At 48.6% G+C, this 13,574-nt stretch overlaps 2 protein-coding genes across 2 annotated transcripts in view; both read right to left on the reverse strand.

Annotated features, from left to right (window-relative positions):
• Positions 1-4,386, reverse strand: CRYGN (crystallin gamma N). Its single transcript, XM_065744945.1, has 4 exons — positions 3,941-4,386; positions 3,237-3,485; positions 2,715-2,860; positions 1-283 (listed from the first exon to the last, which is right to left on the reverse strand). Exons 1-4 carry the CDS (start codon positions 3,959-3,961, stop codon positions 148-150), a joined length of 552 nt encoding a protein of 183 aa, XP_065601017.1. The 5' UTR covers positions 3,962-4,386; the 3' UTR covers positions 1-147.
• A 1,165-nt stretch (positions 4,387-5,551) lies between these two features.
• RHEB (Ras homolog, mTORC1 binding) overlaps positions 5,552-13,574 on the reverse strand; it is a 31,475-nt gene continuing 23,452 nt past the window's right edge. The window contains exons 5-8 of the mRNA XM_065744944.1: positions 11,566-11,622; positions 11,418-11,465; positions 10,866-10,947; positions 5,552-6,096 (exon numbers count right to left, since the gene is read on the reverse strand). Coding sequence (XP_065601016.1) covers positions 6,004-6,096; positions 10,866-10,947; positions 11,418-11,465; positions 11,566-11,622 — 280 coding nt within the window. The 3' untranslated portion in view covers positions 5,552-6,003. The remainder of the gene's footprint in view (positions 6,097-10,865; positions 10,948-11,417; positions 11,466-11,565; positions 11,623-13,574) is intronic.

Below are 13,574 nucleotides of genomic sequence, written 5' to 3' on the forward strand. Positions count from 1 at the left end.
ACTCACAGCCCCCCCTGAACTCACGCGACGAACGAAAACCAACGTGCTTTGAGCCAAAATTTGATGGTGAACAGTTTATTCCACGGGCTGGAGAGTTGAAGGGGTAACGCCCAGCCCAGCAGCCCAGCACCAGTGGGATGGTCATGGTTAGAAGTAGTTGATGACCCTCCGGACGGACTGCACGTTTGCACTGAGCCCCTGCCATGCTCGGAAGTTGCCAAACTCACCCCGCTCCACCACGTACATGCGGCCTCGGTAGTTGGGCTCCTCGTAGAGCACCCACCTTAGCAGAAAGGAAGGATTAATGGAGTCTCCCCCGGCCCCAAAGCCCAGGCTGGTGGCTTCCCCCTTCACGCCGCTGTAGGGACGGCGTGTTTATGTTGGGATCACTGATCTTCACAACGCACAGCAGAAAGGAATTCACAGCACTGGAAAAGTCTGCCCAGGAAAGCTGTGGAGTCTCTGTCTCTGGGGGTTGTCAGAACCTGCCTGGATGCTTTCCTGAGCGACCTGCTGTAGGGAACCTGCTTTGGCAGAGAGTTGGACTGGATGACCTCCAGAGGTCCCTTCCAACCCCTACAGTTCTGTGATACTGTGACTCTATGATTTGGCAGTGCTAAAGAGGGACGCGAGCCCCCTCAGCCCCATTTTGGACTACAAGCAGAAAGACCCTCACTGCAACACTTGATATGCATTTTACCTCCTAGAAGTGAGTCTTAAGCCATGAAGGGGAACCATACCTTCAGTGCTCCTTACTAAATTCTTTTTTTCCAGCAATTCTCAACAATTTTCTGATCTTTCCTAACAGAGAAAGGCTTTGGCTCTGTTTTATTCCCCTTATCTCAGCGGCTTGCGTTGCTGTTCCTCTCTCCCTTCAGCCCCTTAATATGCTCTGAGCCATGGTCTTAATGCAGCAGAGTCCCCTGTTCACATCTCCCACACTTGTTCACCAGGCTTTGCTTCATGTTCTCATATCCCCATGTACACTCTTGGGGAGGTTGCTCAGCTCTTCGCATTAACTCAGAGCTGTATATAACATTGCTATCCTCTGAACACACCCCAGCCTTGTGCATAACACACACGTGGATTTCTTCCTCCTCTACCCCATCCCATTGGCTTATTTCTCTGCATACAGAACAAGATCATAGGCAACAATGCTCAATGGCACCAGTCAGCATCTGATGGACACCAGTGAGCAGTGCAGAGGCAGAGCAGCCCATTATGGCCCCAAAACCTCTGCCTTTCTCCTCAGACCACAAAGCTGCACGGAGGGAATTTTGGGGGCAGGTGGAAGCGGGGCCTGGTCTGGTGGTAAGGGCTCATTGGTTTGTTCCACTGCTTAGGGGAAGGCAGTGAAAATAAGGAGCCCAAAGAACACCAGAAGGATGGGACTGAGGCACGTTGGCCACACGAGATGATGAATGAGGACTGCGTGCCTTACTCAGCGCTTCCTTTATTTCATAGCGTTGCAGAATCATTTGAGTTGGAAGGGACCTTTGAAGGTCATCTGCTCCAACTCCCCTGCAATGAACAAGGACAGCACCAGCTCCTCTGCTGCAGAAGGGCCGTCATCATGGCGGGTTGTGCCATGTTGGGTCTGGATCCTGAGGAAAGCCAGGTGGCCAAAGCCACTTCTCATTGAGCTGGTGCAGCTCCCAGAGGGAAAAAGACACCCTGAAACTGCCCCACAGCAGCACTCCCATTTCCGCATTGCTTCCACAGCTTCATCAGTACTATCTCTATTTATCCTCAGCCGCAAAACAAGAGCCCTATGGCAAGCAATGCCAAAGGCAGGCATTACTCTGTTCCCTTGCTCCTCTTTCCCTTTCCTTCCTCCATTCCTTTCTTCCCTTCATTTTTTCCTTCCTTCCTCTCTCTTTCGTATTTGTTTTCTTACAGCTACTTAAAGCCATTGGAACATAAGCAGGAGCACATCTAGACTCACAAGGGAAAGAAAGCTTTGTGTCTCTCATTATGCATACTGAGGGAGGGGGAAATCAATCTGAGAAATACAAGTGCTTGAAAAGTTTCTGAGCAGCATCCCAGTTTCTCACACTCCAGTCTCTGCTACAGGGACACATGCAGTGAATCACTGATCCCAAAGCTCTCATGGAATCTCAGCTTTGTGGTGCTGGTCCTCCCTGTGGTGCAGGGCCCCTCATGGATTCTGGCTGCTCCTTCCCTGGGGGCTCCATGATAGTAATAAATGAATGCTGCTGATCCATGAGTGGGCAGTAAAGACACCGTGTGTTCCAGGACCACGTGGCACTGAGGGACATGGCTACTGGGAATGGTGGGATGGGCTGGGGATGGACATGGTGATCTCAGTGGTCTTTTCCAGCTGTAATGATTCTGTAATTCTATGATTCTAAGTCCAGCGTTTGTTTTTTTCCTTAATGAAATGGTCTTCAGTTGAATCAGAAAAAGCTGTGCAGGACACCCAGAGTCAGGATGTCACAGCCTTGGAGTGCAACAAAATTCTTCCTGTACTGGGATGCCCAGAATCACACGAGATGGGCAAACCCAGCCTAGGACAGGCAGAATGTAGTGGCAGTGGAGCACTTAGTCACCCAGCAGCTGGAACAAGGCAGAGCTGCTGTCCTGCAGAAGTGTCTGGGAGCTCTGCGGGGCACAAGGATGGGGGGTAACACACCCAGAAAGCAGCTTCACAAAGCACCAGCCCCCAGGGGCTGTGGGACGTGGTGGGTACTCACGCGCCGTCCCCGTACACCCTGACAGCGTTGACGTGGGGCTGCTCCCAGCCCCGGCCCCGCAGACAGGAGCAGTCCTCAGTGAGCTCCACGCTGCGGCCGCCGAAGCGGCTTCCCTCGAACAGCTCGATCCGGTAGTGCTGCCCGTGCTGGGGACAACGGGGTCGAGTCAGTAACAACACCAAAAGTAAAACCCACAGAGAATTATACCCCCCCAGAGCACTGGGCTGACGTCCCCTGGGGAAACGAGGGGCTGTGGGAAGCTGTGCTCTGAGCACTTGGGGTGCATCCCATAGCGGGGGCACCCACACCAGGGGACCCGTGCTCCCATCTCCGTGCTGCAACGCAGCTGAAGAGGCCCCAGCCCAACCCCATTGGCACCCCATTGACACACACCCTCCCGTTCCCCTGTGAGCATCTCTCCACCTCTCCCCAAACCCACCACGATAGCCCTGCTCCCATTAAGGCCATCGTGTTCTGCACCCAGAATGGCATCTCCATCCCGAGGGACTCAGAGCTGCTCACCATGCCCACGGGTCGGCAGGAGCCCATGCGGTCACCGCGGCCGTTCCAGCGCTGCCAGTGCGGGTAATCGCCGTGCTCCAGCACGAACTGCTGCCCCTGCAGCTCGGGGTGGTCGAAGCAGACCCAGGCCCCGCTCTGCACGCGGATGGAGTTGACACGGTGGGGGAAGCCTCGCTGCTGGAAGCTGCTGCAGGTGCCACACACCTCCAGCTTCCTGCCCGAGAAGCACTTCCCTTCGTAGAAAGTGATCTGGGGCGGGGGAGGAGAACGGGGCAGCAGTGAGGATCTCAATTGGAAGCCAGTGGGAGTCTCTCATTTTGGGGTCAGCTGGGTTTTTGGCCTCTTTCCCATCGGAGCACACAACCATCCCCTTACAGAGACTTGGGTGAAGCACTGGTGCAGGTTGCCCTGAGAGGCGGTGGATGTCCCATCCCTGCAGGCACCCAAGGTCAGGCTGGATGGGGCTCTGAGCACCTGAGAGAGCTGTGGGTGTCCCTGCTCATCACACGGGGGGTGGCCTAAATGACCTTTAAAGGTCTCCTCCAACTCAAAACGATTCTCTCGTTCTACAGTTTCCAGCATACAAACACAAAGCCCTCCTCCCAAACACACTCCCATCCCTGCAGCGCTGAATTTGCACCTGAGTGGGACACCACCCACCCCTCACCCCACGGCAGCCCGTCCCGGTGTGAGGCTGTACTTACTTTTCCTGAGCACTGAGACATGTCCTGATGGCTGCTCTCCAGGACCGTGCATCAGAAGCTGACCCAACCCTGCAGCACAAGAGGCCGCCCCGCTATATAAGGGCCGGGCAGCAGGGCTGCTGCTGCAGGGTTTTTGGGACAAAGCAGCACGAGCTGGGGCTTTGCACAGCCGTGCTTAGTTGGCAGAACAGGGCCCGGGGCTGCTGAGCATGGGGTTTTAAGTGGGGACGGGCATTGAGACAATAGATTTGCTTGGCAGAGCTCTGGGATCAGCGGTGCGTTGTTTGTCGCTCCTTTTGGAAGCATTTCTGGGACTGGCTGCCCCACAGCTGAGCACCCACAGGGAATTTAACTCAATCCACTCATTTCCTCCTCAGAGGATGTTTGCATGTTCATGGTCACCAGCGAGCATCCCCTGAGAACGAGGCAGGCCCCCCACGAGGCACACTGCAAGCTGTGCCCAGCCAACACAGAGAACTCATTTCCTTCCTGATTTCCCTTACAACAGCCCTCGGGAGCCCCTTGGCAGGATCAGGGCAGCTGCCACAAATGATGCTCTGTGAACTCCAGGCAAGCCACACAGAGTTCTTGCTTCTATATACATAACATCGGGCTTCAAAAGTCCCACCACCCCTTCAGGGCCCTCGTGGTGAAGAGCCAAACCCACAGCACCCCTCAGTCAGCAGGAAGGAGCGAGGCTGCCCAGGATCCCCACTGCTGGAAGGTGCCTTCCACACACATACTGTGCTCAGGCTCCACTGAAGGTTACGTTCTGAATCCTGGAAGTTTTCCTATAAATACCAATTGTTCAGACAGCTAGCAGCCTGAGGACAACACACAGAGATGAGACTCAGCTCTCACCTGCATCATATAGCACAGACTGAAAAGCAAAAGCTAAGGCTGGCTGCAGAAACACCCCAAGTTTTCCTTCTGTTTTATTCCTGCCAGGAATTAAAACTGTTCAGTGGACTCAAATGCATGAGAAAGCACTTCATTTTAATACACCTCGCCCTAAATCAGCATCTTCTAGCTACACAAAGTAGACACACACACAAAGGTCAACTGCACGTTTGCTTCCAGACTCAAGGAGCTGCACTGGGACCAGGCCTTGGTGAAAGGCCAGGTGCTGGGAGCCACACAAACTGAAAGCATCGAGTACAGAACTGCACGATAAGCAACCTGCACCTGTTTGTTCAACGTGCCATTTATTTTCAACGACAGGTCTGTTTTCTTAGCAAGTTTAGCTTGGCTAAACCCATCCCACCTGAAAGCAGCCAGCTGCGTGCTTGGAACAGATGCGTGCCCTTTCAGCTCTCACGGTCACACAGAGCAACGAGAAGCCAGCTCCTCCCCCCACCCCCCAAACCTTTCCTTGACACCTTTACAAAGGAGCCCCTTGCATTCCCCTTCCAGGAACTAGCACAAAATCAGGCTGACCTATCTGGGCACCTCAGAGCTCCAGCAGAACAAGTGGTTGCCTTTCCTCCTAAGCTGTGGGTGATCCTCAGGCTCCGGGCATCGCACGCTCCTCTTAGGGCCAACAGGTGAACACTGGGCACAGGAAGCAAGCTGGCACAGGGCAACCACCAGAAAGTTATGAAGGAGAACGTGAAGGTTTGCAGCTATTTTATTTACAAGTATACATTTAACACAAAGAAACACTGATATCCAAGCCTAGTTAATAGTAGTGTAACAATATGCATCATTTTGATGATTATTCTAACCAACAAACTACACTGAAAAATTAATGCCAGTAAAATTCTTGGTCATAATATTAAGAAATACAATATATAAATTGAAAATATGATTGCTTAAAATTTGAAAATGGAAGTGAAGCCATTTGCACAGGAGTCAGAGTTTAACGTAATCTGAAGGGAAAGGCTCCAAACCAACTGTTTATCTCTCAGGTTAACAGAAGGAAAAAAAAAAAAAACCCACCAAATTAAAAAATAAAATAAAAAAATGAAAAAAAAAAAGAAGCATAGTTTATCCTCGAAGATAAAGGGCAGTTTTGCTTCTTCAGGTAGAATGTATTCCCATCGTTCTCGGGCTCTGCAGTGGAATTACATTACTGAGCACGAAGACTTCCCTTGTGAAGCTGCCCCATCGATTTTTTCTGCCTCCAAAATTATCCTCTTAAAAACATCAACGGCAGTCTGCAAAGAGAGAGCAGGGGGTGAGCAGCAGCAGGACGAAGAAATGTCCCTCAGCACGTCCACCAACAGCTGTTTTAAAAAAGGAATGAGAGATGGGGAGAGAAGGGAGCCTGGGACAACAACTCACACGTGGCATCCTCAGGTTCAAGGAGGATGATCAACCTGCAGAAGCCAGCTCCCCTTTCATCTGCGTGAGGAAGAGCAGAATTTAGGGCTGACAGATGTTTTCCTGCCTCCACAAGGCAGGATTCTTAACTGGCTCATCTCCAAATTAATCCCATTGACTAACAGAGCTCTGCAACAAGCTTGGAGCATTCCCAAAAAGATCAGGCTGAATTTTAACGCTCCCCATATTAATACCACTTAAGCACTGTACTGTAACTATTAAAACTGCCTGATCAGCTGAAATTGTGTACTCCTCCTAATAAATAAGTTTCCCTACAACCCAAAGAGGATCTGACCCACGTGGCTCCTTAGCCCTGTACAACACAACGCATTCCTCAGGCACGTGAGACGGACAGGGTCGCAGCAGCAATCGAACTGCATTAACAAAGAGCTCCCCGTGGCCAAAAATAGGTGATACACTGATTTACAAATACACCATACCCACATTTCATGACTCCCAGCTGACATTTTAATGCACCAGTTCTTTATATTCCTGTTTGAAAGCACCTACTATCACAACCCACGCTTTATTCCCACAAGAAGCAGCTCTGCATCCTGTGAAAGCCACGCTGCCTGGAGCACGGCGACGTAGGAGCTCACAGGGATGTTAATTCACTTCACAGAGAACATCTATTCACTGCAAAGCCTCAATCAGTGCCCCGCAGTTAACCCGCAGGAACTTGTAACTCAGCCCAAATATGCTGAAGGATTTTAGAATGAGCTTTTAAGCAACACAGGAAACTGTTTTGCAACAAGGGATGGAGAACGCAGCCAGGCCTCCTATGCATCTGTCTCCATATGGTGCAGTCACAGGATGTGGGTCACGGCGAGCCTACACGAAGCCATCTGCTCTCCCCTACCACCTTCCCTTGAGGAAGTGAGAGATGCCAGGCCAGGCGTGTGCGAGGCACCAGGAGGCTCAGCACTCCTGCACACAACCCCTGGGTGGGACAGAGCTCAGAGGTGCTCGAGTGGGAAGGTCTGAAGCCCTAAACCCAGCCCGCAGCTGCTACCTTCAGCCCAGTGCTGCTGCGCTCTGCTCTCCAAACACACCACTGCTCGGTGACTGTGGAAATTCTCCTCTGTTCTTGGCACAGAAGTGGGCAAGGGAACTTGAACAACGCTCAGGTAAGGAAGAGCACTCCCCCTCCCACCAAGTGCTCCCCCCCAGGGAACACTCCCAATCCCTGGGGGATTGGGGCAAGATCCCCTCTGAGCATCCTCACACTGCACCTTCCCAGTTTGGATATGAAAGCAGCACCCCCAAACTGATTTTTAAGAGCTGTTTTGGTGAGAAGTGGATTGGTTTTTTTCTGGCTACTTCCTTCCACCTTTCTAAAATAAGCCCATCAATGAATTTTGTGTAGCTGGATGGACACATGAGTACTCATTACTCTCTGATCTCTCCCAGGAAAAGCTGGCTTCCAGCTTCAAGTGGGCTTAGGGACCAATTTGAGTTCTGGTTGTATTTCAAACCATTAGCAATTTATTGGGCTGGGATTAAGACAAAGCACTACATTACAGCTTAGGGGGAACAAAGTCAGGAATTCCCCAAGAAAAGCCTGATTGTAGCTCCTGAAGTTAGCCCAGCAGATAACACAGCATTTCAGCACACCCAGTAACAATTGAGCAGCTTGAGAAAATACAACAAGCACATCTAGGGACAAGAGGAGGGATTTCACACCTGAACTCAGGTTCAGGTCATAGCTCAACAAGACTCCACATGTCTCATATTTTGCTTACATGATGCCCTTAAATACTCTCAACATGAAGCTTACTTTTAGAATGAACCAAAAACAAGAATACCCATAATTCTTCTTGTAAGAAGCATTCACCCAATCTGGTTGATGATCTCCAACCAAGACTTAATTTTAACTGGCATCTTTTCCTGGGCATCCAGTCCCAGAGCTGCCCTCTCAAAGCATAGGGATCTCCCCAGGTGCCCAATGTGATACATGAGCTCCGAAGTCTTAGCAGGCCACCAGTGCCTAGAGGAGGGCACACAGAGCTGAGGAAGTCTTGCCAGCCCCCACCACTTACCCTCACGTCAGCTTAGATCTCTGAATAGATGGGAAGTGGGAGAGACAAAGCCATGCCATTTCATCTGTGTGGTACCTTCTGACAGCTCCCAGCAGAACAGGCCTGGTTGGATTAAGCTCCTCTTGCAACCATTTTAGTTGCCTGCTGCAGTAGGGATTTGTTCCTAGGACTCCCACAGATACTCCAAATAGTTTTTGGGGTGGTTTTTTGGGCAAAGCAGGAAGGGAGATGAGTCAATGCTTTCCCACCTCCCTTCATATAGAGAGAGGAGCCTCTGCCAGAACCTGTAACAGGGAATGCCTTCTCTCCTTTCAGAGTTCCTTGCTAACAGAGTTGCTATAAAGGACAGACCGTGTAGGTCAAACTGGAATCAGCCTACATTCTCTCCGTAGGCTGCCTGCATGTACCAAACTAATTTCAGACCAGCACACCAGAGACTGGCATACTCTTGCTCCACATCCACCAAATATGGATAGATTTCAGAGATGGGTTTAGCACTTCTTCCCTATCCAGGAAGGTTTGAGCTTTGGAAGGGTTTCAGTCTTCATAGGCAAGCCACAACTGTCATCTCGTAACAGGACAGGGGAGATCTGGATGACCTCCAAGAAGAAACTGCTGACACGACTACTTCTTGCCCTAGAACCTCCCAACTCCAAGCTCAATCACCCACCTCCTTCAGCAATAAGCATTCCTCAGCAACTGTTTGCAGGAACATGAGGAGAGCTGCCCCACTCTGGGCTCCATCACACTTTCTTGCAGATGTCCCAAGCCTCCAGAGGGAGCCCATCAGGCAGCCCAAAAGATGATTGTGTGCTGACGGCACACAAAGCAATGCACCATCTCCCAAACATCTCGGGTCAGCAAGTCTCCAGGTGTACTACACCAAGCACCAGCTCCCAAGGACCTGCTTCTAACTCCAGTGGGCCAGAATCTACAGTTCTAACAACCTGCACTACCCAGTGCTCTGTATCCTGACAGCCCACCCCAACAGGACAGCTTGGGAAGAACAACCCTGACAGCAAGAAACAACAGAACCTGTGATTCCTTGGGATCTGTACTGGGCAAGTTTGAATATCTGACAACTGCTGCTCTAAATTCCCCGAAGCAGAGCGAGTTTGTTACACCAATTTCTGCTAGTAGCTAACTTAATGCAGATCCTCTGAGACTAAGGGACAGACACAAACACATGGCAGTCAATGGGACTTTGTTAGCACAGCAATTTAATATGCAAGGCATGCCAAGCATCATATAAAGCTTGTAGCTTCTTTGCATAAATATACCCAGCTTTTTTCTTCTTCTTTTTTCTACCTAAGACAATAGACAATACAAACTTCAGAAGAGTTCTTAGTGAGATATTCTGTAAGATATGAATTACTGCACTGTTACACATTGTGAGCTACGTCCAAAAGTAGTACAAACAATAGCTCTGCCTATTCCAGAAGCACTAAGTTGTTTAAAAACAAATAAATCTCATTCTTTTAACTGGTTTACTCCTTAGACTGGCAATTCAGCTTCTGTAGGTATGCATCTGAGGCTCTCCAGAAGGAGAGAGGATATTAAGAAATGGCATGCTTTCATCATGGCCAATTCTGACGTGGTTAGTGAAAGTCTCAGCCAGAAACAGAAGCACTCAGGAGCTAATTCCAACTATTCCATACGTGGATTAAAAAAAAAATAAGTTTCCTGCCTAGGAAAACCCAACTTCACACAAGTGTCTGCTTTCAGTAGAGCCACAAGTTATCAGTCAACAGCTGCTTGTTTTGCTGTTGAAGACAGGGGGAGAAGGAAAGAAAGGCTGCTCACAAAGGTGCTGCCATGCCCATGGCTCTGCCCTTCTGATTCTGCTGCTGAGAACACCTAAGGATGTGACTGTGCTAGGTTAAATAAGAGACAACGTAAGCACTTGTGCACAAGGACCAACTTCTCTGAACAGGACTTGCCAGTGTCCCTCTGACCCCACCATACATTCACATCTGCAAAAAACAACAGCACTGATGTTGTCAAGACCAAGAGGAAAAAAAAACAACATAAAACAAACTAGAAAGGCTAGCACCCTCAACCTGTAGCAGCCTTTCATCACTTCAAGCTCAAACCAGTAGGTTCCTGAGGCTCCAGTAACATTTTTCTCACTTGTTCTGTGCCCATGAAACTATTTAACCCCCCATCAGACAGACCAAATCCTGCCTAGCACCTTAGAACATGAGCTTCATTCCCTTACACCGACTCACTCCTCTTCAGCAACAAGGAGCTGCCAATTCGAGGTCACCGTAGCACACCACAGACCCTGCCCCACACACAGCACAGCTGTAGGTTTGGGTTTGCCACCAGCTGTTCCATTAGGTTCAGTGAAGCTTAACTTTCAGTTCTCCATTTCACCCTTTAGTTTACAGTTGCAACAAAAAAGTGTACACACATAAACCTGAACGCAGACACCCATTTTGTTTCCAACCATGTACACAAGCTACCTGCACAGGACGTGCAAGTATTTAGCTTCCTTTCTCAAGTGAAACTATGAGGCATTCCATAACATTGCTATTCAGATGAGTGAATCTTAAACCTGTTACCTGATTTTCTTTAGCAGAAGATTCCAAGAAAGCTGCATTCCAGGATTCTGCTAAAGCTTTCCCTTCTTCATAGCTGATCACCCTGGCAAAAGAGAGGAAAGCATGCTTCAGATCTGTGAGTTACAAAGAAACTTGAGCAAAGTTCCCACCATAATGAAGCACTTAAAGCACATATAAGGTTTTGAGAGGTCTGGTCCCAAGCAATTGCTATTGGCTGCTGGGCCAGATAAAGCTCCTACGTGTCCCAGGAGAGAACAGCTGTCCCAAACACTCACTTGCTTCCCCAAGCTGTAGCATCATCTCACATCTTAGAGCAGGAAAGAAGACCCTTACTTGTCTTGAAAGAAGCGTTCAGCTACTTTCTTTGGAAGCTTTTAGCAGAAGTCAACATTACAACAGAAGCTCTAGCTCCCATTCTGGACACGATTCCCTCACCTTGTTGTAACCTACATTTTGCTTTTAGTCATGGAAAGCCAAGTACAAAAGCAGCCATGGCAGCCACAGGAATGCAGGCTGCTGCCCTGCGTTTCGCACGTACTGGAGTTCACATACCGTTCCATATGCAGGTCTTTTTTATTTCCAACCAGCATAATGGGTATTCTGTGAAAGAAAGTTCAGAACTTCAGAACAGTTATAGTATACTGAACAAAGTACTAGCAACATGCCTGCAGTGAAATGAGATGAAAGTGTCACTACTTACTGGACTTTTCCCACCATATCCAATAACTTGCCATGGATAACTTTTATCACTTCAAAACTGCAAAATAAAGGGATGAAGTCACACATGCACTCCGATGCTTATCCTTAATACCCAATCAATACTCAAGCAATTAAATGCATATGTAGCTGTGTTAAAAAATTACATACAGTGGCAGAACTACAGAGATGCTGAAGCATTACAACAGACAAAATGGTCCCAGAGGCAGCAGCAAAGAGCAGTTTGAACATCATTACAGCCCACCCACTTCTGATACTTGCAGAAATAAACAATGTTACCCAGGACAGGTGCATCTAAAACAGTGCTAAAAGCCCCCATGCCCCCTCCAATCTGATTTGCATTCACAGTAAGAAATACAGCTATTAGAGTCCAACACACCTGGATGAGCATGTCAAATTAAAGCAGAGTTTCAAAGGAACAGCGCTCAGTTAAGCACAATCCACCAAGAAGGAACACATAACTTATATTAAATCTTAGCTCATATAGAATCCTTTGAATTTCTCTTTGGCATGCTGTGAAAGCCAAGAAAAAGCCTGAATTCCAATTTTACACGGATAGTGAGGAACCTGATGGGCAAGACAGCAGCAAAGCGGTGGCTGTCGAGGCACCTGACAGCTCACCTGCCCCGCATGTGATGTTTGCATGACTGGAGATAAGGAACAGCACTGAGCAACACTGTGAGGCCTGAAACCCCACATCTGACACTTCATGCTTTGGAGAGCCAGCTGTCAGCTGGGTCAAAGAGCAGATGTTGTGCTCTTCTGATTACACTGCAGAAGAAAGATGCTGGGGCATGAAGTGCACACCTGAGCCTTAAGAGAGGCATGTGTTCACAGACCTGACACGCAGCTACATAACAAGAAAGGGGCAGCATCTTCACTGTACACCGTGCTTCAACTAGAATCAAAACTCCTACAGACAGGGCAGCACTCCAATGTACTTCCAGCTCAGGGTTCTCAAAGATCTGGTGCCTGAAAGCACTACTCAGGCTGTTGGAATCCTTAAAGCTTCCCACTTCTGAACAATAAATGCTACCACAGTAAAGAAGGATTCTGTGTCGAGGTCTGTTTGCATCACTTCAGCAATGGTTTTACAGACCAAGCAGAACTCAACACTGAGCTAGTAGTTGTAATATATCCGATTCGATATTGAAACGAATTGTGTACAAAAAAGTGACTCAGTCCAGCACGTCTTGCTGTTACTGTCTCAAATACAATACTACAGTATCGATGGAAGCAATTAAGAATTATGAAGAGCTTATGCTGAAAAGGTGTAAGCGAAATTCTGGGCTTGAGAAACAGTCTTGGACTTTCAGCATTGCATTTCAGAAGTAAGAGTTAAACAGCACTGTGACCAAGTGCCGAGACATCACTACAGACAGAATCATCCTGAAAACTGAAGAAGAAATCATCCAAATGATTTCTGATACAGACCACAAAACTGTTTCTCAACCTCAAGCAAAGCAATATACATAGGATGACTAAGTCATCATAACAATCACTTCCTACTACTAGGTAAGCTGCTGCCAGTGTAGCCAGAAAAACACCATGCCACAGCACAGCACAGCTGTGAGCCCTCACCTGCAGCTCCAACCTGTGCTGCTCAGTTCTCAGTTCTGTGCCTCTGCACATCCAGAGCTCAGTTTTTAGCAAAATAGACCAAGGATTAAAAGTTGATCTTTATTAATAGATCAAGGTGAAATCCGAAAGGGAAGAGCTATATAAATTTGAATATGATTCTGGCACAGAAACAAGCTGCAGTGAACTACCGAGAATGAAACTCGATTGACCTGATCGATTTAATTAATTTGGAAAGCTTTCTCAAACATAAGGCTAAAAAGAGCAAGGGCAGAATTTAAAACTCTCATCAACCAATCCCATCCCCTCCCCCGACACCCCCCCCCCCAAAAAAAAAACAACAACCCAACATCACATCAAGTTGTGAAACACAAGAGGTCTGCAGACCAGAAGAGGTCCTTTTACAGCATGTGA

The sequence above is a fragment of the Cyrtonyx montezumae genome, unplaced genomic scaffold (genome assembly GCF_038088225.1).
Source record: "Cyrtonyx montezumae isolate F1298 unplaced genomic scaffold, pur_monq_1.0 scaffold_32, whole genome shotgun sequence".
Lineage (NCBI taxonomy): Eukaryota > Metazoa > Chordata > Aves > Galliformes > Odontophoridae > Cyrtonyx > Cyrtonyx montezumae.